The sequence below is a fragment of the Equus quagga genome, chromosome 11 (genome assembly GCF_021613505.1).
Source record: "Equus quagga isolate Etosha38 chromosome 11, UCLA_HA_Equagga_1.0, whole genome shotgun sequence".
Classification (NCBI taxonomy): Eukaryota; Metazoa; Chordata; class Mammalia; order Perissodactyla; family Equidae; genus Equus; species Equus quagga.
The window spans coordinates 92,681,763-92,704,464 of NC_060277.1; the positions used below are offsets into that span (position 1 = coordinate 92,681,763).

The 22,702-nt window shown below is 57.9% G+C and overlaps 1 protein-coding gene across 5 annotated transcripts; it reads left to right on the top strand.

The window, feature by feature from the left end:
- The first annotated feature begins 91 nt into the window (after nucleotides 1-91).
- Nucleotides 92-15,694, top strand: OSBPL7 (oxysterol binding protein like 7). Of its 5 annotated transcripts, none has more exons than XM_046675782.1 (24): nucleotides 92-1,791; nucleotides 1,967-2,074; nucleotides 3,091-3,253; nucleotides 3,351-3,476; nucleotides 3,664-3,717; nucleotides 4,331-4,444; nucleotides 4,836-4,946; nucleotides 5,061-5,178; nucleotides 5,853-5,956; nucleotides 6,323-6,415; nucleotides 6,494-6,626; nucleotides 6,712-6,806; nucleotides 6,982-7,077; nucleotides 7,825-7,962; nucleotides 8,539-8,632; nucleotides 9,323-9,570; nucleotides 9,766-9,903; nucleotides 12,400-12,463; nucleotides 12,561-12,639; nucleotides 13,579-13,723; nucleotides 13,823-13,967; nucleotides 14,054-14,180; nucleotides 14,388-14,510; nucleotides 14,649-15,694. In XM_046675782.1, the coding sequence occupies exons 2-24, from the start codon at nucleotides 2,055-2,057 to the stop codon at nucleotides 14,755-14,757; spliced, it is 2,637 nt and encodes an 878-aa protein (XP_046531738.1). In that variant the 5' UTR covers nucleotides 92-1,791; nucleotides 1,967-2,054; the 3' UTR covers nucleotides 14,758-15,694. The 5 variants fall into 5 exon arrangements, with proteins under 5 accessions (XP_046531738.1, XP_046531736.1, XP_046531739.1 ...); XM_046675780.1 differs by having other exon boundaries at nucleotides 3,091-3,245; XM_046675783.1 differs by lacking the exon at nucleotides 3,664-3,717 and having other exon boundaries at nucleotides 3,091-3,245.
- Nucleotides 15,695-22,702: the final 7,008 nt, after the last annotated feature.

Here is a 22,702-nt window from a genome sequence, read left to right on the forward strand (position 1 = left end):
CTCAGGGTCATCTCTGACTCTCACATGACATCCCTTCCTAGAAAATCCTTCCTCTTCCTGCATCCAAGCCTGTTTCCTCCCTATACCTCCTCCCACAAGTGGCATCTCTTACATGCTTGTCCTTTTGAAGGCAGCTGCCAGCTTTGCCCAGTAGCTAACATGTGTCAGGTGGTTCTGAGTGAAAGAGCTGGGGGGAAAACCAGGATTCTCTGTTAACGAGGGGTCTGGGGGCTCTTGAGTAGGCCTCATCCAAGTCTCAGGGAGCCAGGAATTCCTAATGAAGGAGAGAGGATGTTTAACCAGAAGCCTGCTCTTGTCCTTGATTGGAGCATGTTCTGGGTGGACATGGGGTGATTGTGGGGGGCGGGCAGGGGGGCTGTTGAGCATTCCTGGACTTGGAGCAGTGCCAAAACTTCCTTAGTCCTGGACTCGTTTGGTGATCTGCAGCAGCTTTTCCTGTGTCCTGGTCCAGGACCAACTTCCCCCAGTGCCCAGCTCTGTGCCTTATGCCCAGGGATGCTCAATCCATCCATATGAAGTGAAATAAAAGGCCCTTGAGGCTCTTGGATGCCAGAGGTGGTCTGGCCAGTGCCGCCCAGTGCTCTCCTGACTCCCAGACCCCTGCCAGGTGCTAACAACGCGCTCCTCATGGAGGGAGCAGCGCTGAGGGTCTGAATGGCGTGGAGAGAGCAGGCCTCTTCTGAGAGACATGTAAGACCTTGAACGGTCAGCCAAGGCCTGTGTGGGGACAAGGTGGAGGGGGAAGTGGCCCACATTATTTCTGGGGTCAAAGAAGAACCTTGCATTGCATACTTTACCTGCTGGCAGTGCCTGAGGCCCCACCACTGAAAACCCACTTCTTTCCAGAGAGAGACTTCATGGCGTTTAAAGCTGTCAGTCCATTTCACATTTGTTTGAATGAATTTTAGATATTTCTCAAGAGCTGATTTTTAATTAGAATTGAGCAGCTAAACACAGTACTCCAGCAGAAGGGCAGAAGTGCTCAGAAAGGGAAGCCAAGGTTACTGGAGTTGGCTCCAGCCAGCCCTTTCACAGCCAGCTGGTTCCTGCCCCAGACTGACTCCTCATCCAGAGACTCAGCAGGCTCCAGGGTTTATCTTACTGCATAGGTGCTGCCAGCCCCCGATGGGGCCTGACCTGGTGGGGCATCACCCCACAATGATAGCCTCAGTGTGGGGGTGGCTGGTTGGCCCTCGAGGCTTGACTGTCCTGCTGACTGTGCTCTTGGCACTGTGTATTGTGGTCCCATGGGGGCATCCATCCCTTCCTGTCAACCTGATACCTTTGCTGGCTCCAAATTTTGCAGTCTATTTTCAGATGTAAAACGAGAGGCAGGTTAATAAGGAAATGGCCTTGGGTACTAACTGGGGTCAAGGCTGTGCTAGTTTGAGTAAACCCTTTACCATCTCTGGCTTGAGGCCAGCAGCTCCCCAGTCCTCTGTGATCTATCTGGAACTGTGCCCAGTGGGAACTGCCCCCACTCCCAAGCTCAGCGCTGGGGAGTCCGCTCAGCCCTGAGTCCTCCGGAGAGCAGGGGGGCAGAGCTGAGCGGCCGCCCGAGGCTCAGCAGGAGGAGGGGCCGGCAGAGGGGGAGGTGGGGAGATCCGGCTAGAGGGGAGGCTCCAACGTCTCCTTCCTTCCTGGTTCCTGCAGCAGCTGCTGCCGCTGCTCAGCTCAGCTCGGAGAGGAGAGAGCAGGCGACTTAGAGACGGTGACTCAGAGACGGAGCAGCGCGCGGGCCAAGGAACACTGGCGTCCATGGACCCTGGGGTAAGGGGGCCGCACTGGCATCAGCTGATGTTCCCCGAGGGGGCTTCCTCCCACCTGAAGCTGGCGGGTCTGCTCCTCCGGAGATGGGGACCAGAATGGAGGTGGAGAGGGGGCACCCACCTGGCTCCCCTCGACCCCTCACCCTCTACTGACGGAGCCTTCCCTCCACACGCAGGCAATGAGGGGCCAGGACCCCACAGGGCCAGGAAAGAGACACAGAGATACCCAAGCACCGGAAGAGTTTGGGAACTTTCAATGGCTGAATGCAGGAGTTTCCCCTTGGGTCAGCCTCTGACAGCTTGAGCCCCACTGTCCTGAACTTCTGGCCACCCCTACCCCACTGCGTCGCTGTCCCCTCCCGGCCTCAGTTCCATCGGAAGATCTGAGCTGTTTCCCCAGCCTCGGGTGAACCTCGCCCCTCCGGTCCCTTCCCCCATCTCACACACACACAGCCTTATGCATAATTGATCTCTCCGTGGAGCTGGGATGGCCAGGGCTGGTGCCAAGGGCGCCTGTGGGCACTGCTGTGGGACCTGTGTGGACCTCAGTGTGTTCTTGACCACCTCTTCTCCCACCCAGCATCTCCATCAGCTCAGCCCCCTGCTTTCTCTGAATGGGTGGTACTTCTCAGGAGCCCCAGGGATGGGGGTGGTAGAAAAAAGATGGGGAGGATTTGAGGGGGACTGAGTGTCCAAGGTGGGAATCCTAGGGTGATGTTTGATGGGAGGAGGCACGGGGAAAAGTGGGGGCTGTCTCAGGCCTCAGTTTGCCATGCAGAAAATGGGAGCCTAGGAACTAGGGGATATGGAGACTGATTGGTGGCGAGTCAGGATGAAGGGGTGGGGGCTCTGCAGGAGGATCATGGCAGAGGAATCTCCAAGCCATGGTGGTGGAGGTGCAGGGGGCTTGAAGGAAAGGGAGCTGGACTGAGATCTGGCTTGTCCAGTCTCTGAATTCCTCAGTACTTTTTCAGAGCCAGTTCCTTCATTCCCCTCCCTCACCTCTGATCACCCCCAGGGAATCCTCCAGAGAAAGCACTGAGTGTTTCCTGGAGCCTGAGAATGTGTGCCCAAGGTGGGGCTGGGCAGACTTCGTGGTTTTCTCTCAGCACCGGCCTGCCTCCTGCGGGCCAGTTCACCTCTGGAGCCGTGGCCACAGTGGGAGGGTGTAGGCAGGGTCAGACTCAGGAGAGGCTTGGCAGGTAAGTGGAAGATGTGTTGGTGAGCTCTTATCTCAGACGGTGGAAGTGGAGAGGTGATAGCAGGGTCTGTGCTAATGGGGTCTCTCTCTTCCTTCAAGGGCCTCATCAGGACAAGGTGACATCGTTTCCCTTCCACTCTGCTCTACGTCCTCAGCGGGGAGTGGCCGCTGCCTTCTCCATGGACTTCCAAGAGAGGGTCCCTCCCTCCCTGGCCGTGAGCACTCAGTCTGCAAAGCCTGGCAGTGTCCAGCAGGTCTGAGGGTGCGGAAGCAGGCAGAGGGTGGGCCTAGCGTGGCCCAGGGGAGGGGCCAATATGGTTGCCTTACCAGCCTCTACCCGCCTCTGTCCTGGACTGCAGGTCTCTGAGCTGTGGGAGGTTGTGGAGGAGCCTCGGGGCCGGCTAGGGGCAGAGGGTATCATGCCCGAGAGGCAGGAAGGCCACCTGCTCAAGAAGAGGAAGTGGCCTCTGAAGGGCTGGCACAAGGTAGAGTGGGCAGGGCCAAGGGTGGGGCCAGATGCTGGGGCAGGATGGGAATGTGGGGGAGGCTGCTGGGCAGTACAAGGTGTTTGCATGTCGAGAAGGAGAAGAAAAGTCCTTGTGTGTGGTTGCTCTCTTCCCCCACCCTTTCCTGTCGGCCTCCCTGTCCTGTTCCTCCTGGGAAACGTCACAGAGATACTTTGTGCTCGAGGATGGGATCCTTCACTATGCGACAACTCGGCAAGATGTGAGTCAGGGCCTCGGCTGGGGGTCGTGGGAGAAGTCTGGCCCCAGAATGCCTGGGCAGGCAGAAGGGCTTCTGGAGTTCACCTGAGCAGGGTCTGAATCCTAGGTGCACCATTTCTGGGTGTAGGGTCTCGGACAAGTTACTTCCCTAGGCCTCAGCTCCCTCGTCTCTGAAATGGAGAGAGTACAATCCCCCCTTTTGAGGTCATCGTCTTGGTAAGGCTCTCAGTACAGTGCCTGGCACAAAAGTGCCCAAGAAATGGGAGCTTTGTCATCCTCATCTTTGTCCTGTTCTCGTGGTGGGAATAAGGAGTCGAAGGCCTAGACACCTGGGCTCTCTGAGAGGGTGTTTCCTTCCTCAGCTTTGTGGATTCCTGAGGGTGGGAATAGTTTTCCTTGTTCTGAGAATCCCTTGAGCTCAGAATGTCACTTAACAGTGGGGTGTTCTGTGCACAGGAGGACGCCTGACAAGTCCCCGCTGATACTGTGACTCGGGCATGAGGGTGAATCTACTGCCTAAACCTTGAGCCCAGAGTGGGCTCAGGGAGATGGCAGCTCTATGGCCCTGGGGGCCTAAAACCAGCCCCTTTTCCCTCACCAACCCTCCACCCCAGATCACCAAGGGGAAGCTTCATGGCTCCATTGATGTCCGACTGTCTGTCATGTCCATCAACAAAAAGGCCCAGCGCATTGACCTTGATACCGAGGACAACATCTACCACCTCAAGGTGACATCCCCAGGAGCCAGGTGGTGGTTTGGGCCCAAGCCTGGCCGAGGCACTGGAGCATGCAGGAGAGGGGCAGGGGCTGAGGGTTTCCCTGAGTTTGACAAGAAGGGAGTTCCCGTTGTATACAATAGCCAATGGCAAACTGCCCCGTTGGTGTAATGTGAACAGGCACGGAGCTCAGGGCTCAGACACTTGGGGAAGCTGTGTTCTGCCTCCCTGCAAGGGGCCTTTCCATAAACTGGGAAAGTTCCATAAACTTTCCATAAACTGGCCTTCCCTAAACTCTATAGGGAGAGGCCCTGCTTGCCTGGGCACCAGAGCGCTGACTTGTTGCCCCTGGAAAGCAGCCCCTCCTTTCATGCATCCCTCCCCTTCTCCATCACTTCTGCAGATCAAATCCCAGGACCTGTTCCAGAGCTGGGTGGCCCAGCTGCGTGCCCACCGCCTGGCCCAGCGCCTGGACATGCCCCGAGGCTCGCTGCCAAGCACCACTCATCGGAAGGTAAGATGGGCCCTGGGGTGCAGGAGATGTGGAGATTCAGGGTTGGTGGCTTCGGACAACCGCGAGACCCAGGGAGGCGGGCACTGTGCTCCCTGACCCTTGACTTACCCACAGGCTGCTGGTGCACAGCTTCCAACAGTCAGTGGTGCCTCGGCTCTACCTGGGGTTGGCTCCCGGGAGAAGGTGTCTTCCTGGCTGAGGGACAATGATGGGCTGGACCGCTGCTCTCATGGTGAGGGGCTGCTGGCACACACTTCTGTGGGAGGGGCCCATGCCATCAGGTCTAGGTGGCATCAGCAGTCACAAGGAGGAGAAAATGTTACCTCCATCCCTGCCTCAGGGAGCCCCAGTCTGATGGAGGAGACAGCCTCTGCCTCCCAGCTGATCAGTCTGCTCCAGCCCTGCCCTGGGGAGCCCCGTCTTACAGAGGATGAAAGGGCTGTGCCCCACACATAGACAGACATGGACACAGCACCAGGACTCATGAAAGAAAAGATACTGAATGCCACTGCAGGGAGGGGTCCTGAGGACTAGTGCCAGGCGGGGAAGGGGAGTGCCCCAGAATTGGATTCCTGGAGTAGGGGGCCGTCATGGCTTGGGAGAGGGAAGTGCATACTAGGTGGGGAGAGAAAGAACAAGGGCCCCCTGGCCTGTGCGGAGGAAGCAGAGGTAAGATGTGGTCTGGAGACAAAGTGGAGTTTGGGGCACTGGACCTCCCATGAGGCCAGACCAAGGGGTGGGAACTGGGAACTGCTTTGAGCTGATGAGCAGGGGACCGGGAGACAGGCTCAGGATTTCCATGGCTGCCAGGTGAAGTCTTTGGAGGAGGAAGGGAAGCTGAGGGACAGACTTTGGGGTGCCCGGCCAGTGTTGGGAGAGGGACTTCCTTGTTCATTCTTCCCATAGAGCTCTCTGAGTGTCAGGGGAAGCTCCAGGAACTACACAGACTCCTGCAGAGCCTGGAGTCCCTGCACCGGATCCCCTCAGCCCCTGTTATCCCCACACACCAGGTGAGGTCCACGGGGGAGGCAGGGACGTGCCCAGGGCTCTCTCTCCTGCTTGCCATCTTCATCCCCATCACTTCCCTGGGACAGGTCCCCAGTCCCCCACATATGCCGCAGTTTTCTGGAGAGCCACGCGTCTGCCTAGTTGCCTCTACCCTCCGTATCCCAACTGCCTCGGGGTGGTCTCTCTGCCCCTTTGGAGCGACCCCTTCCTCCTGTGCCCACGCGTCTGCCAGGGCGTCGGTCCTCTTCCTCCGGGATGTTGGTTGTCTCTGCACCCTCCTCCGTGGCCACTGCCTCTCTCCTGGCTTTGCTGGTTGCTGCCCCTTTGCCCCACCCTGAGAGGGGAATTCCCCCACCTCGACTTGCCAGGCCTCAGTGACAACCGAGAGACCCAAGAAGGGGAAACGGACCAGCCGCATGTGGTGCACACAGAGCTTTGCCAAGGACGACACCATTGGACGGGTGAGGTGGACCCCAAGTCGCTGGAGTGGGGTGCTCTGAAGGAGGCTGTCCCCGTCAGTGTTTCCCCTTCACCTACAGGTTGGTCGTCTCCATGGCTCTGTTCCCAACCTGTCTCGCTACCTGGAGTCCCGGGACCCCTCAGGCTCCCGCGGGCTGCCACCCCCAGACTATGCCCACCTGCAGCGCAGTTTCTGGGCCCTGGCCCAGAAGGGTGAGTACATGTTGGAGGGACAGTGAGGAGCAGGTGGGGAGAGGGCTAGGGTGAGGAGTCTGATGGCCTCCCCCTGCCCCCGCAGTGCACAGTTCCCTCAGCAGTGTCCTGGCCGCCCTCACTGCTGAACGGGACCGACTGAGGGACCTGCACCAGGGTTCAGAGCTGTCAAGGATGGGGGTGAGGCTTGGGGACGGGGCGGCTGGTGGGAGGAGAGAGCTTGAGGCTGGGACTGCAGGCCTGAGGGTAACAGCAGATCTGGGCGTGAAGGGGGTTGGCAGAGGCAGTCTCCGCATGACGGGGCGGGAAGGGCTTCATCCTCCTGGCACCCTGTCCCCTCACCCTCTCCCTGTAGGTCTCTGAGGCCTCAGCTGGCCCGAGGCGCCTCCACTCACTGTCCATCTCCTCGGACACCACTGCAGATTCTTTCAGCTCCCTCAACCCCGAGGAGGTAGGAGCCGGGGTGGGCTGGGGGGCCGTTTCTCCTGGGCCTTTTTTCCCAGCAGGAGTGGGAAGGCATGGTTGGTTTTCAGACCTGAAACAGCCCAGAAGCCCTGGCTCCAGCCCCTTTACGTAGCAGCAGCAGCCGCGTCTTGGTCGGCCCTGCCTTCACAGTGTGCAGGATGCTTTCCCTTTTAAGGTGGAGTCCTGTGAGCCAGTGACTCTGCCCTCCAGTCCACAGATGAGGAAACTGAGACTCAAAGAGTCTGACTGGTGGGCCCAGGCTCCCACAGTTGTGGACGGACAGAGCTGGGACTTAGGGGTTCCCAGCACGGACTCTGGGCCCTACTCCGTGGGTTTGAGTTTGGCTTTGCTGCAGCCTGGCTTTGTGACCCTGAGCCTCAGTGTCCTCATCTGCAAAGTGGGGGTAATAATTGCGCCTCCCTCGTTGGGGGAGTGTCAGGATTGTCTGAGTGAGTACATGCAAAGGGCTTGGAGCTGGGCTCAGAGTCAGCGCCCAGGAAGTGTGAGCACTGGAACCTGTGTCTCCTTATTCCCTGGCCAGTGTTCCTTCCACCACACCTTCCTATCCCACTATGCTCGCTGTCCTCTGCATCTCCTCCTGCTCGGCAGGCTGCACACTCAGACAGTGCAGTCCCTGGGTATGCTTCCCTCTCAAGGTAGCTTTCGGGCAAGAGGGAGTGCCTGACACTCCTGGCTTGGCCTCTGGGGCCTCACACCCGGCCTGATCCCACAGCAAGAAGCTCTGTACATGAAGGGGCGGGAGCTGACACCCCAGCTGTCCCAGAGCAGCATCCTGTCCCTCGCTGATTCCCACACGGAATTCTTTGATGCCTGCGAGGTTCTCCTTTCTGCCAGCTCTTCTGAGAATGAGGTGAGGGAGGAGGGAAGCTGGCGGTGAGGGGTGGGGCCTGGAAATATAAGGGTGGGGTCCTGAGAGACTAGAATCTGTAGATTCCCAAATCCTTCTAACCACCTTCACCACTATCTCTGGGAACATGTCCAAACCTCTTGGGTTCGTGTGGCCCTGCCCAGGAACCTCTGCTGGGGACCCTTCTTCCAGTTTGACATGCTTTATCCTCATTGGCTTCTCCCAAAACTACTGCCTCCACTCCACCCCAGTCATCTTCCTGTGACCCCATTTCAGCCTCGGTGTTCCCTTGCCCCCTACTCTCCAGACCCTGAGTCTTGGTAATTCCCAACCTCCCTTCCCTTTGTGTCCCGCCGAGTCCCTGAGCCGTAGGGCCAGGCTCTCCCCCTCCCAAGGTGGCAGGGCACACTCTGTGACACCAGCCCTCCTGGGGCAGTGTCTTAGGGCTCAGAACCCCAAATACATTCTCTTCCCCTTCCCACCAAAGGGCTAACTGGGCAGATTCTTGCCAGGCCCTGGGCACTGCCTGGCTGCCCGGGGAGGCCCAGTCTGCCCGGCCTGTCATCTGTCCCGGCTCAGGGCTCAGAGGAGGAGGAGTCGTGCACCAGTGAAGTCACCACCAGCCTGTCCGAGGAGGTGCTGGACCTCAGGCTTGCTGAACGCTGTCAGAAAGGTGGGTTTGTGGGCCGGGTGGGGCTAGAGGTGGGCGGAGAAATGGGGTTTGTCCATGACCCAGGCCCCGCAGGGAAGCAGTCCCTTGTGGTGACTGGTGGGCTCACAGCTTTGGATGCTGACTCCAAAGGTCACCCCAGGAGGTGAGGAAGGTGAATCCGTGAGCTACAGAATGCTCCAGGAGTGGCTCCAGGGATGGGTCAGGCTCAGGCCTGGGGGGCCCGCCTCGGTTCCAGTCTTCTGAGAAGGCTCACATAGGGCCTGATAGAGAGGCAGAAGGTCCACTTTGCCACTCGTTAGCACGGTGGCTTTGGACACGTCATGTTGCATCTTGGAGCCTATCCTCATCTGTAAAATGAGCTGAATAATCTGCATCCTGACGTTGGTTTCTGTGTTTGTGAAAGGAACAGAAGGGAAGGGCGGGGACTCGGGGACGGTTCAGGGGTGCAGGGTTTCTTGCGGTGGGAAGCATCCTCTCTGAGTGGTTCTCAGCCCTGCTGCCCACCTCCGTCCCCCCAGGAGCTCGTCAAGAATTAGATCCCCAGCCGCCCTGCCCCACGCGAGTGGAGACTGGAGCTTGGGAATGAGGGATCTAAGATGCTTCAGGAGCGTGGGAGCCAGCCGAGCCATGGCCCTGCGTGTCTGGATGCCAGTGCCCAGAGGGAGAGTGACACGGCTGGGTGGGCCCCAGGGGGGTGTGTTCCAGGGAGAGCTGCAGGGCCACCCCGCCGCCGCTGCCTGCCAGCGGCCAGCGGGCCTGGGGCTGACGTTAGCCTGTGGAACATACTGCGTAACAACATTGGCAAGGACCTGTCAAAGGTGTCGATGCCCGTGCAGCTCAACGAGCCGCTCAACACCCTGCAGCGGCTCTGCGAGGAGCTCGAGTACAGCAGCCTCCTGGACCAGGCCAGCCGCATAACCGACCCCTGCGAGCGCATGGTACCGGCCCCACCTACCCCTGGGCCAGCCCCAGGCTACCACTTCCTCCCCTGGGCCCCTGTCTTCCAGAAAATCCTGGCTGGGTTCTTCCTTGCTGCTGAAATTCCACCCCAGCACCCTAGTCCTTCCTTGCGGTGGGGTGGCATCTCTTTCTCTGATCCCTCGAGCAGCATCTTCCTGGCCTTCCTCCCACAGGTGTACATCGCAGCCTTTGCTGTCTCTGCCTACTCCTCCACGTACCACCGGGCGGGCTGCAAGCCCTTCAACCCTGTCCTGGGGGAGACCTATGAGTGTGAGCGTCCTGACCGGGGCTTCCGCTTCATCAGTGAGCAGGTGAGCCCTGGCCTCGTGGTGGCTGGGGCGGGGCATGGAGAGAGAGCAGGGGGCAGCTAGCTCTGTGCCAGGCACTGTGCCACATGTGGAGGTGTAGAGCACTCTACTTGAAGGAGCTACCCCGCTTAGTACAGGAGCTTAGAGTGGGACACAGACTTGAACCATAGGAGTCACTGTGCCAGGTTCTAGAGCTGGGATCGTGGACGCTGCTAGGTTATTCAGCTCCCCCTGGAAAGGCAAGCTCTAGGGGGCGATCTTGAGCTGAGTCTTCAAGGATGAATTGGAGTTCGCAGGAGTACAAAGGGGCAGGGAGAATGGGATGTTTCAGGCAGTGTAAAGGATGGATGGAGCATGTTTGGGAAGAGTTTGAGATGGGACTGGAAGACAAGGCCCTGCAGGTGAAGGTAAGGAGCGTTTTGTTTGTTTCTTTTTAAATCCTGGGGAGTTATTGGATGGTTTAAGCAGGAGAGTGACGTGCTCGAATTGCACTTTATAAAGAAGACCCAGGCAGTGGTGTGCGGACAGGTCAGAGATGCCATTAGAGGCATTTCATTCATCTCCCTAAGAGCTGGTGAGGACCTGCAGGTAGGCCGTGGCAGCTGGACTGATGGAGGTTGGATTCAAGAGCTATTTGTGGGTTGCCCTTGACAAGACTCAGTGGTCAGCAGCATGTTCTTACAAGTAAGGACTAGGGGAGGTGGTCGATGCGAGAGAGAAGTCTGGGGTGGCCTTGAATTCCTGGATTGGGGGATTCAGTGAGTGTGCGGTGGTGCCACTTAACAGGATGAAGAACATGTGAGGAAGCCCACTGAACTGGGGAGACTCCCTGTCCGTGAGGGCTAGGCTTCAAAGGGAGGGCCCAGTAGGCCCTGGGGCATGTGGGCCTGGAGTTCCTTGGAGAGCACTGGGCAGGGCTCACAAATCGCGGAGTCACCAGCTTTGATGGGGGTGAAGTCCCAGAGTGCTCCTGGGGGAGGGTCTGGGCTCAAGGGCAGCAGGGAAGGTGGAGGAGCTCCGAGGTGGAGCAGGAGGAGGGTGGATGGTCCACGGGACTCGGGAGGGTGTCATTGGCTTCCTGAGTGAGGGAGGTTTCAGAGAAAGGCTGGGGGCCAAGGCTGGATTACAGTGGGTGTGGAATAACATGGAAGTAAAAAACAATGACACAGATCAAAATGCAGGAGTTTACCATGAGGGAAAGAGGAGGCAGAGAGAGTGGCAGCCAGAGGAGGGGATGAAGGGTTGAGGCAACTTTTTTGTTTGTTTAGATTTTAAATGTTTTGAAGACGTGGTGAAAAGTTCTCCTGGTACAATATTGTGTACAGTAGGAAAGGGGTCTCCCTCGCACCCCGCCCCTCGGAGGGGACCACCACTGCCAGTGTCTGCCTCAGGCATACGCGAGCAAAGACGTGCACGTCCGGAAGGGGAAGGTTGACTCTTTTTTAAGATGGAAGGAACAGGAGATGTTTCTATTCAGGGAGAAAGAGAAATATAGAGGGGAAGACCGGGGTGCAGAGAGAGGGGGAATGGGAGAAGCAGGGGCCTGCAGGGGCGGTGGGCCACAGTGTGGAGCAGGAGAGGGGCGCGGGCCTGGGAGTGGCCCGGGTGGGAGCCCGTACGGGCGTGAGGCTGGGATGGAAGGGGTTGCCTTCTCCTGCCCTCTGTTCTCCCTCGGATTGTGGGGGTGAATGTGATCTGAAGGGGATGGCTTGGGTGTAGGCCCTCAGGAGGGTTGTGGGTGATGCTCAGGGCCCAGATGTAGACATGCTGTAGGATTAGAAGTTCCCTAGCTGTGTCTGTGTTTCGAGACAGGGTGGGGGTCTAAAGAGCAGGGAGCCGGTGCTGGGAGTTGTGGCGAGTGGTGGCACGAGGTTGTGGAGGGTGCTGGGTGAGAGGGGCGGAAGTGAGGGAGCAGCCTCAGCTGGGCGGGAAGGGGGTGAAGCTGGGGCTGACAGGCCATGACAAAACAGAGCAGCCAGGGACCTGGCAGTCTCAGCAGGGGATGGGGAGAGGCCAGGCAGGCAGGCAGGCTGTGGGATACCAGAGTTCAAGGTTCCAGGTTTTCCAAGGGGTTTTCCAAGGGTGTAGTGTGGAGGGTGCAGGGTGACGGTCATCTTTGGGGAGAAGATGGCGAGGGAAGAGAGTCCACAGGGGAGGGCCGGCTTCCAGGCAGGCCGTGCGGGGAGGCCCCACCTGTCACTGCTGGGGGACTTTGTAGGCTTGAGCAGTGGTTCTGGAGGACACCATAGACAGCACTGGCAAGGAGGACCCTAGAGGGGAGTGAGTAAAAAGGGAGGACATAGGGGCCTTATGGGAAAAGAGAGGATGATGGAATTTAGGTGGTGGCCAGACAACAGGGACAAGAGACCTGGAACTAACTGGTCTTCTGGTTTGCAGGAGAACTGGCGTGGGGGTAAGGGAGTTTGGGGGGCCGTGGGGTCAGGAGCAGACCTCGCGGTCCTCAGCAGCAGGCTCAAGAGAACTTCCTTGCTCATCCAGGTCTCCCATCACCCCCCCATCTCAGCGTGCCATGCGGAGTCTGAGAACTTCATCTTCTGGCAAGGTGAGGGGGGCCTGGGGGTGAAGGGCAGATGGAGAGGGGCGGAAACACACTCTGGTCTTATCTGTGTGTTCCTCTCCCTCCCCGACCCCAACTCCAGACATGAAGTGGAAGAACAAGTTCTGGGGCAAATCCCTGGAGATTGTGCCTGTGGGGACAGTCAATGTCAGCCTGCCCAGGTGAGTATTCCTAAGTGCTGTGCAGCTAGGCCCAGCCCCCAGGCTGTCCTCCAGGCTGGGATGGGGAGGTGGCAGGGACAGGGCAGAAAGGTCTGGCCTGAAGCTGCTTGTGGTGGGGCAGTGTCTGTACATTTTACACCTATATTTACAGCGGTTGCCAATAAAGAAAGGTGAAAAATCTTGGAATGGCAGAGCTGGGAGGGCTCATTGAGGTCATCTGATGTGGTGGCTTTCACACTTTTTTGACCATGACTCACAGTAAGAAACGCATTTGAGACTTCAAGCCAGCACACGCACACACACCCATCCACACCCCCCCCCACCTACCCACCCCCACCACCGAAACCTAAAGTGAACTCAGGGCTGGTCACAAACTACCCATGAAACACATCATCTAGCTCATTTTAGAGGTGGGGACTGCAGCCAGAGACAAAGAGGACCTTAGAGGGGCCTACATGGCCAGCACGGTCCAGGGGTTCGTAAAGTTCTGTGTGGAGATCCCAGACTTCAGGATCAGAAGTCCTGGGTGCGAGTCTTGGTTCTGTCACTGAATAGTTATGCAAGCAACAAAAAGATGCCTCAGAGCCTTGAACGTGCCCTTCTATAAAACGAGAGGAATAAGGAATACCCGATAGAAGTGGGGCGTAAGCAGAATGATATATGGCAACAGAGCCGTGGGGCCCCGTCTGTGGTCTCACGCCCGTGACTTAGGCACTCAGGAGCTTTATCTGTGAGTGGAGGCGTGTTAATGGAATACTTTCTGTGAAGGCTGCTCTGCTTTATGAATCACTCATCCTTCATGGCAGAGCCAGGACCAGGACGCCGGCCTTCCTTCCACACACCCACGTGACCTGCTTCAGCCAGACAGGCACTCCTTGGCTCAGGGTGGCACTTGTACCCCAGGGCCGGCCAACTGCCCTCCCGTACTGTCTCTCTCAGGTTTGGGGACCACTTTGAGTGGAACAAGGTGACGTCCTGTATTCACAACATCCTGAGTGGCCAGCGCTGGATCGAGCATTATGGGGAGGTGCTCATCCGGAACACGCAGGACAGCTCCTGCCACTGCAAGATCACCTTCTGCAAGGTGGGCACACACCTTGGCCCGCCTGGCTGCCCCCAGCGGTTCACCCTGGGGAAGGGGAGGGGACACCTCCCTAAGCCTCCTGCCCCGACCCCACCCCAGGCCAAGTACTGGAGCTCCAACGTGCATGAGGTGCAGGGTGCTGTGTTCAGCCGGAGCGGCCGTGTCCTCCACCGCCTCTTCGGGAAGTGGCACGAGGGGCTATACCGGGGACCCCCGCCCAGCAGTCAGTGCATCTGGAAACCCAGTAAGTGGGGTGGTTGGGGAGGGCCGGGCAGGGGGAGGGCAGCTCTGGCACAGTCCACCTGCCCCAGCCTCTCACCTTCCCCACAGACTCGATGCCCCCAGACCACGAGCGGAACTTCGGCTTCACTCAGTTTGCCCTGGAGCTGAATGAGCTGACGGCAGAGCTGAAACGGTCGCTGCCTTCCACGGACACGCGGCTCCGGCCGGACCAGAGGTCAGTGCCCGGCAGCTGTGGCCCTAGTGTCCCCAGGCTCCTCCCTCCTCCTTGGGGTTTCCACACACAGCTGGGCCTGGGTCTGTCTTCCTTGAGTTGCCTCAGGGAGATGAGGCCTGTTTGGGAGCAGAGCTGGGCAGAGGACAGAGGCCTTGGATTTGGGGGTCCCTCAAATTCAGTTTCCCTGACTATAGTCTGGATGCTCAGGTACCTGGAAGAGGGGAACATACAGGCCGCTGAGGCCCAGAAGAGAAGGATCGAGCAGCTCCAGCGAGACAGGCGCAGAGTGATGGAGGAGAACAATATCATCCATCAGGCTCGCTTCTTCAGGTGCCTCTGCCCTCGCCCTGGGTCTCTGCCGTCCAGGCTCCCCTCCTCGTCCCCTCTAGTTCCTTCCTGCTTTGAGTGGGGCCAGCAGTGGGAGGCAGCGTCTCGGGACCCCAGCCTTAATTCTCGCTCTTCCCCCAGGCGGCAGACGGACAGCAGTGGGAAGGAGTGGTGGGTGACGAACAACACATACTGGCGGCTTCGGGCCGAGCCAGGCTACGGGAACCTGGACGGGGCTGTGCTCTGGTAGCCCTGGCCCTGGGGGCAGGAGGCTCTGCTTCCTCCCTCCTGCCTCCACCCCCACCACGGACACATGGGCAAAGACAGGCTCCCCGACTCACCGCCCTAGAGACCAAAGGGGCCCCCTGGCTCTGGCCGTTCCCCTCTGCTGGCCAGAGGGGCTGCATCTCAGCCCATCGCCCTCCCTGTATTTGAGGTGGGAGTCAGGATTCGTGCTTCCCCAGTTTTGTTGCCCCGGACAACCAGCATGTAAGACCCTTCTTGCTCTGTCATCCCCCTCCCTGTCCCCTGGGTACTTGGGGGAGACTCCAGGCTTTCCAGGATCTGTTCCCCATTTCAGTGCCTTCTAGGACACAGGGGACCCCTTGATGCCCCCAGGCTTCCTGTGCGCAGGGCTCTGGCCCCAGCTGTGTGGTTGGAGTGAGTGAGGGAGAGGAGATGGCCTTTTTTCCCACCCTGTCCCTCTGGAACCCTTCTCCGGCATCTTCTTCCCTGTGCCCTGGCCCAGTGGGGCGCCCTGTGCTTGGTCTCTGGCAATCTCTCCCGTCCTCCTGGATCCCCTCCTCCCAAACCACAAAGCGCCTGCAGCTTCGAGCTCCTTTGTCCCTGGTCCTCAAGTGGTTTCCTTCAGTCTCAACTCAGAGGGTCCCCCCAGAGCAGATGAGGCCTCTCCAAGAGGCAGGGGACAGACAGAGCCGGCAGGATGCCCGGCCTCAGACCCACTGGCAGTGCGTGAGCATGTTGAGAGTGTAAGCTTGTGTTAGAAGAGTGTGGTGTGTGTGTGTGTGTACCCGTGTACTGCTTGCAGGCGAGCAGCATTCCTAATGTAGCCCGACGTCTCCCCTGCTGGGTGTCTGCCACCATTGCTGCTCATTTTCACAGTCTGCCTCTGATTAAGGTGAATCGCTATGACATTCCAAGCTCCAATAAAGACTGTCTCAAACTTTGGCCCGTGACCATTCATTTAAAAACACGTGTGCTCAAGCTCTGAAGGCCTGTAGCCACCCACTCACCTGGGCTCAGAATCCAATGTCAGCTCTCTCCCATAGTCCTCCCATCCTGTCAGTTGTGCTTCAGGTACCTCTCAGCTCTGGCCCCTGCTGTTGATTGCACCTGGCCCAGGCTGGGCCCTCATACACCCTTGCCTGGACTATTCCAGTAGTCTCAAAGCCTCCATCACTTCCATCTGAATGCTGGCTTTCAGGGAATATTTTCAAAGAGAAATATGGCACCTCATGCCTCTTCAAATACGTCCATTGTTTCTGAGTGCCTAGAGGAAAAATCCAAACTCCAACCAGGCAGAAAACAATGTGTGGTCCCTGTCCCCTTCTGGCGTGGAGGGCTGACACCCCAGCGTCCTCTGTCAGATCTGTTCTCCCTTGCATTGCCACCCTCCGCCCCCCCTCAGTTAGCGAGCAGCGTTCAAGAAAGGTGAGAAGGAGGAGGGGACAGGAGAGCAGGGCAAGCTCCAGTTTCTCCTGCTCCCCCGCCACCGAGGCTGAGTTCAGATCCCAGCTCTGTTATTCCAGATCCGTGTGATCTTGGTCAAGGGCCTTACCTCTCTGTTCAGAGCTTTCATTCCCTCATTTGATTCTTGCGTATCTTACAGGAACGTGTGTGAAGTGTCCCAGGCTCCTGATTTCATTAGTTGTCTCTTAGCCCCCCACCCGACTCCACTGCAACAACAGGCCCCAGGCCCTGCCCTGGCTTGAGAGATGTCCCTAGAGGAAGTCATGCTTCCTCTGGGGGCCCCTGAGCTATGGCAGCCCTTCCAATCCGAGTCCTTTTCTTCTTCGCACTCCCCCAGCCCTGCGGGAGGGGTGGTGGTCAACATTCCCACACCTTATTTATGGAGAGTGTTGAAGTTACAACAAACACGCTTGTCCTGACAGCATGTAGCAGAAATAACCTCAGCCCACTCCAAAAAAAGCCAGAGGCTGTGCATATTCAGGATCCTTTTAAAACAGGTGCACTGCCCTCCTCCCCACCTGTTCCACTCAGAGCAATGTAGAGCCCAACTGACCAGCCTGTGTTCAACTTCCACGTAGTTTAAGAACTAGAGTTTCAAATAGACCAAACCCAAAGTTATTTTTCAAATGGAGACAAGACCAGCAACTCTTCTGCCCATGGGAACCAAGCCCTCTGGCTTGTGCTGTCTAGCCCAGCATCCTCTCCCAGCCCAGGCACTGACTCACTGTTGGGAAAATGGTCAAATTGGTTTGGCTCTTGCTGGGGCATTCCCTGCTGGAGGACTATCGTCTTCTTAGAAACCCTCCATTCGGCCAGGGTTTGGTGGGTCACTGCTGACGGGGCACTCTGGCCAGGCTGAGGGGATCCTGGAGCTCGGGCCCCAGGCTGGGCTCTGTGGACAGAGTATGAAGGGCCCAAAGCAGCTGTGGGTGCAGAGGGTGGCGGCCACCTCTCAGACATAGGAAGATGGGTGGAGGGTGCTCAAGTCTGGTCTGAGGAAGGAATGGTGAGCCCTGTTCTCATGTCTATCTCGGTCTAGTCTGATGACACACAGGACGGCTCACCACTAGGCTCTGGGGCAGCCCAGGACAGACCGGACCCTGGCCTTTGCTGGAGGATCTGGTGGTCCTGGGGCAAAGAGGAGGGATGTGGGCTTTAGGGCCCTACATCTTGACTCAGCTTGGGTGAGGTGCAAGGCGGAACACACCAGTTTGTAAAGCCAGGGACCTACTTCTCTGGATGAGTGAAGAAGGTCAGAGCTTGAACAGCACAGGAAACACCTGGGCCCAACAATGGTGGCCAAGGAAGAGGGAGATGAGCAAGAGGGTCAGTCTTCACCTCACTGCCTTGAACTTACCAACCCCAAACCACTCTACCCAGAAAGAGCTAAAAGTTGTCATTTAAATTTAGCTGTTGAATGGCTGATGGAGATGCCTGTGTTGCCAGGGGAAAAAACCAGCTGAAAATACTTATAACCTCCCAATTCCCTGAATCTTCTGAATAAAGGGTGGTTTGGGGGGTGTGTGCATATGTATTTGTAAGAAACCAGACATAGGAAAGAGGCTGAACCAGTTGAGGAGCCAGCTGTCAAAGATAAACACAGACACTAGTTGAAGTGGCGAAAACAGATTTCATTCAGTGACTGCTGACAATAGGGAAGAGCTGAGCTCCATTCTGATTTGTGCAGAGGTGACTGGGCGTTTAAAGGGAGAATGAGGGAGTGGGAAGGGGCCGGGCGGGGCTCCAGTAGAGTCAGAGAAGTGAAAGATTAGCAAGGGTTGCTCAGTGTAACTGTGATTAGGCCAGGGGTGCCTGCTCCACGGCAGTTATCAAAGTCAGGATTCTCTCCTCCCACAGAGCTGGGAGACAGCTCTATCCCTCTCGATGATGATATTTCAAAGGAGCGGCTTTCAGGTCCTTGAGAAAGACAGTCCTGAGTTGTAGGAGAGGCATGTAGACCTCAAAGGGACAGAGGAAGGAGTCATAATTGTGAGCCCTTTTTGGAAAATGCTCTAAGAAGGGGAAGTGGGGGGGGGGGGGGGGTCTCTTGTTGGGTGTTGGCTAGAACCACAGTACGCTCTCGTGGCAGCATCGAGCCTTCTCAGGCAGGCATATTATTTTATTTTATTTTTTTTTAAAGATTGGCACCTGAGCTAACAACTGTTGCCAATCTTCTTCTTTTTTTTTTTCTCCTGCTTTTTCTCTCCAAATCCTCCCAGTACATAGTTGCATACTTTAGTTGTGGGTCCTTCTAGTTGTGGCACGTGGGACACCGCCTCAACGTGGCCTGACGAGCAGTGCCATGTCTGAGCCCAGGATCTGAACCGGTGAAACCCTGGGCCACCGAAGCGGAGCATGTGAATTAACCACTCGACCATGGTGCCGGCCCCTCCTGCCGGCATTTTAAAGAGGGGCTGGGTCATCCTCAGGATATCCTTGGGACACGGCCTTGTGCTGCTGGAAGCTGGGCTGGTGTCTGGTGCAGGGGGCTGATTGGAGGCCTTACTGCTGAGTTCTGCAGTTCTCACAGGGCACTTCATGGCCCCTCCCTGAGGTCAGGGAGGTCCCGATCCTCCTGAAGCTGGAGTGGGTATTCAGGGTGGAAGGAGGCTGACAGGCCAGCACTTGCCTCCCTGTTCCCCCGGATGGCAGGTAGCCGAGGTGGATGTGAGTGGGGCTTCCCACTGCTCTGCTGCAAGCAGAGAAGGCAAGCAGTGGGGGCAGTGGGGAGGGGTACCCGCAGTTCCTGGCTGATGCCTGCTGAGGAGGCAAAGGCGTTGCTGTCTGACCTTGAGTCTGCTGGTTTCCATCTGTCCTAGAAGGGCCCCTGGATCTCCTTTCCTAGGCTGTCCTATTCTGGTCCCAGTTCTCCATGGGCACCTTAGAGATCAGGGGTTACAGCCTCTGGCCCTGTCCAACTTCTTTAGGGAATGTTCAGGGGGGACACTTGCGGCTGGATCATTAGCTTAAAGATGCCCCCTTCCTGGAAAGGACTCACTGAACAAGTGGCTTCCTCTTTTAAAGACTCTCTTGTTTCAGCACGGGCAGAAAAGGAGGTGGGACTTAGCACCTTCCCCCTGGGACCCATCTCTGTGCCCCTTAGGTGGTCAGGGAGGGCAGCATAGACTTCAGAGGGACCCTCACAGGCTGGTCTGGGCCGAGGCTTGCTCAACCAATGACCTATTCCTGGTACAGACACGTAACCGGACCACCTGGCCTAAAGGTGTAGGACAGATCCACCCCGATTCTTGCCACACCTGTCCCCTAAGAGCCAATGCAGAGAGGGTCACTGAGAGCTCTTGAGATCTCCAACAGACCAGCATCAGCTCAGCATGCGGCTCTGGGGCGAGGTGCCCCAGGGGCTGAGGGAGCTTAGCCCTGGGAGTGGGGGTTCTAGAGTGCTACCTGTGTCTCATTAACATATCTCATCACACAGTACAAAATCCTCAGGTCACTGAAAGATGTTTCCAGGCCCTAATGTATGTGGAGGGGGTAGTTTCATCTGGGTAAGTCCAAACCGATGGCATTCTGCCTTGTGTTGCCAGGACCCTGGGGATGCTGGGCCTCGCTGGTTCCTAACAGGAGAGGCCTCTCAAAGTGATGGGTGGGCTGGGCTGGGCTGGGCTGTGGGAAGGGTGTGGGTGGAAGAAGAAATTGGAAGGATTGGGGCAGGAGCAGCAGGAGAGAGAATCAAGATGACAGTCAGCTTCAGAGTCTGTGTATCCAGGACTGAGGTGGTGAGATTCTTCAAGCATCCTCGAGAGGGCGCCTGTGGCTCTTGAAAGGACCAACTCAGGCGCATCCTGAGCCCACCTGGCAGGTGGTTGCGCCCGCTGTCTGCTCAGAGCATCAGGACCCCACGAATCTGGCAGTGGCTGGGGCCCAGCTTGGCAGTGACAAACGACAGTGGCAGGCACTCTACCAGCCCACATTGCTGCAGATTCCCAGTACACTCAAGCTCTGCCCACCTTCGCTCTCAGAGAACACTCACTGGGTCAGGAAGCCCCTTCTCTGGGAGACCCAGGTGTCCTCAACCACTCCCAGAAACAGTCTGGGGGAGGACAATGAGGTCCCCTTTACTGGTGCCTCTTCACTGCCAGGGAACAGCCCCCCAGGACAACTGGTCCAGGACCCCCACCCCCACCCCCATGGAACCCTCATAAGAGAACTCTCTCCTAAGTTTCCACTAAGATTCTTCTTCGGTAGCCCCAGAGCCATCACACACTGGGCTGGAACCTTGAATTTAGTCTTGTGCCCTAACTCTGAACTTCCAAACAGTGGAGAGTAGGAAGAGGACCTCCCGTTAGGTCCAGACAAGAGGTGCCCCTGCCAGGGCCCCTGCTTGAGAAGGTTGGGCCCTGGCTTTCCTCTGACAGCGCCCCTCCCCATGGGGCTAGAATCAGTGAGGCGGAGGACTGTGGTACCCGACCCCTCACAGATGACACTCCCGGTACCTGGGCCCCTGGAGTTCCTGACCAGTTGGCTTCTCGACCACAGTGCAGGTATCTTTCCCAGGTACAGCCTGTCGAGGGTTGACTGTGCCTGCCGGTGGGTGTACCCCCTCCCAATGCATGACAGACTTGGGGTCAGCCACTGGCCTAGGGCCACGTCTGCTTACCCTGGAGAGGAACTCAGAGGAGTCTGAGAATTCAAAATTCAAACCTGGCCTTTCAGGTCATAGCGAAGTTATATTTTGTCAAGGTTGGAAGATAGAACATATTTTTATCTAAGTCGTTGGTTTGGTTTGTAACGCTTAAGTATTTAACATATGACACATGGGCCTGTGTTTGTACTCCTGTCCTGGGCCCTCCAAATGTTAGAGGTGGGCCTGAGACGATTCCTTGTGTGGTGCTTCTGAAGGGTGTGAGTGGGGTAGCGGGTGGGATCCACTGTGCCCTCCTGGGAGGGATGAGATTGGCGGTGGGAAGGGAGCTAGGCCCGTGTCCGTTTAGCAGAGAAGTCTTGTTTGATGTGGGAAGTCATCGCAGGAGAGAGCTAGAGAAGGTGGGAGGTGGGGAGGTGGGGAGGTGGGGAGGTGGGGAGGTGGGGAGGGCGGGGCACACTAGCCCTCCCTCCCTTCCCCACCACTTAGCACAATATTCCAGGCCCAGGGCAGCCTCTGTCCTCCAAATTAGGCCATCAGAGGTCAGCAAACTCCCCTTCCACCACCTGCGAGGTGGGCGGGCAGGGAAGAGCAATGGACTAAGAGCCAAAAGATCTGAGTTCCGGGTCTGGCTCTACCATTTATTCTCTTCCTCCTTTGCCACCCCTGCAGAGTGGTTGTAATGCTAAAGCCCCAGCTCCCTTACAGGTTTCTCTCCTTTGTCAAAGCAGATGGTGGGACTGAGCATCGTCCAAGCAGTGGAGCACCAGACAAGGGTGGCTTCAATGACCTGGACCAGAGTCACCAGGGGCTTTGCTGCCCCCATACCTGGGGCCTCCCACTGCAGCGGGACATCCTCCCTGAGGGAGAGGGAAGCAGAGTTCCCCTGCACGTGTGCAGACGCCAGCTGGTGCCTTAAGTTTCCCAATACTTTTGCCAAGAAAAGGATACAAAGTATCTCCCCCAAACGGTGGGGGCTCAGGCACCGGTCAAGGGGGAGTGGGCAGCACCCTTCATGACTGCGGTCCCCTTCACCATCAGTCCCTGAGAGAGAACACAGCATCCTCACGGTAGTTGACGGATCCTCCGCCCCAATTAAGGAGCCTGGGGCTGTGGGGAGTTCCTGCCCCACCCACCTCACACCCAGAGAGAAACCTGGCTAAAAGGGGACAGAAAGTCCTGCAAGGGCAGCAAGTCCCAGGCTGGCAAAGATGAAGGCTGAGGGGGCAGAAACGGGCACCGGCCCCAGGCATCACCTTCAGCGCGCGCTCTGGCACCGACTCGGGGTGGCCCGGGGTGGGAGGGGGCCAGGCGCGTGTGGACAGCCAGCTTCGCAGGAGCATCGCGGGCAGAGCCGCTCCATCCAGGCAGCGGCTCGGGTGCAGCTGGCCCGGCGGCCGCGGGGCGGAGCCCGAGGACCAGAGACGCCCGAGCGCGGGGCCTCGGCCGGGCGGGAGGGACCCAGCGCCGCGTCCTCTGTGGGTCGCCTCTGTCTGCAGCGCGTGAGCTCGGCCCGTGTCTCCGCGCTCTCCCTCCGCGCACACCAGTTCGGGGCCCCTCCTCCAACACGCGCACCTTGGCGCTGCTGCACCCGGACCGAGCCCTCCAGCCTGCAGCCCGCCCTCCGCAGAGAGGGCAGGCCCAGGGCGCCCCAATCTTGGACGGCCTCCCCCAACAGCTCGTCCATTCGCCCCCTCCATCTCAACGGGTGTGGGGTGTGTCCCGGGAATGAACTTCCGGAAAAGTATGTCTTGACCGACAGGAGGACAGACAAGGGGCAGCATGGGCCAGAAGAGCAATAAGGGATGAAGACAAGAGGTGTAGAGGCAGGGACGCGGGGAAGCAGAATAATTTAGGCCCCATGTCATGGAGAGGAGGCGGT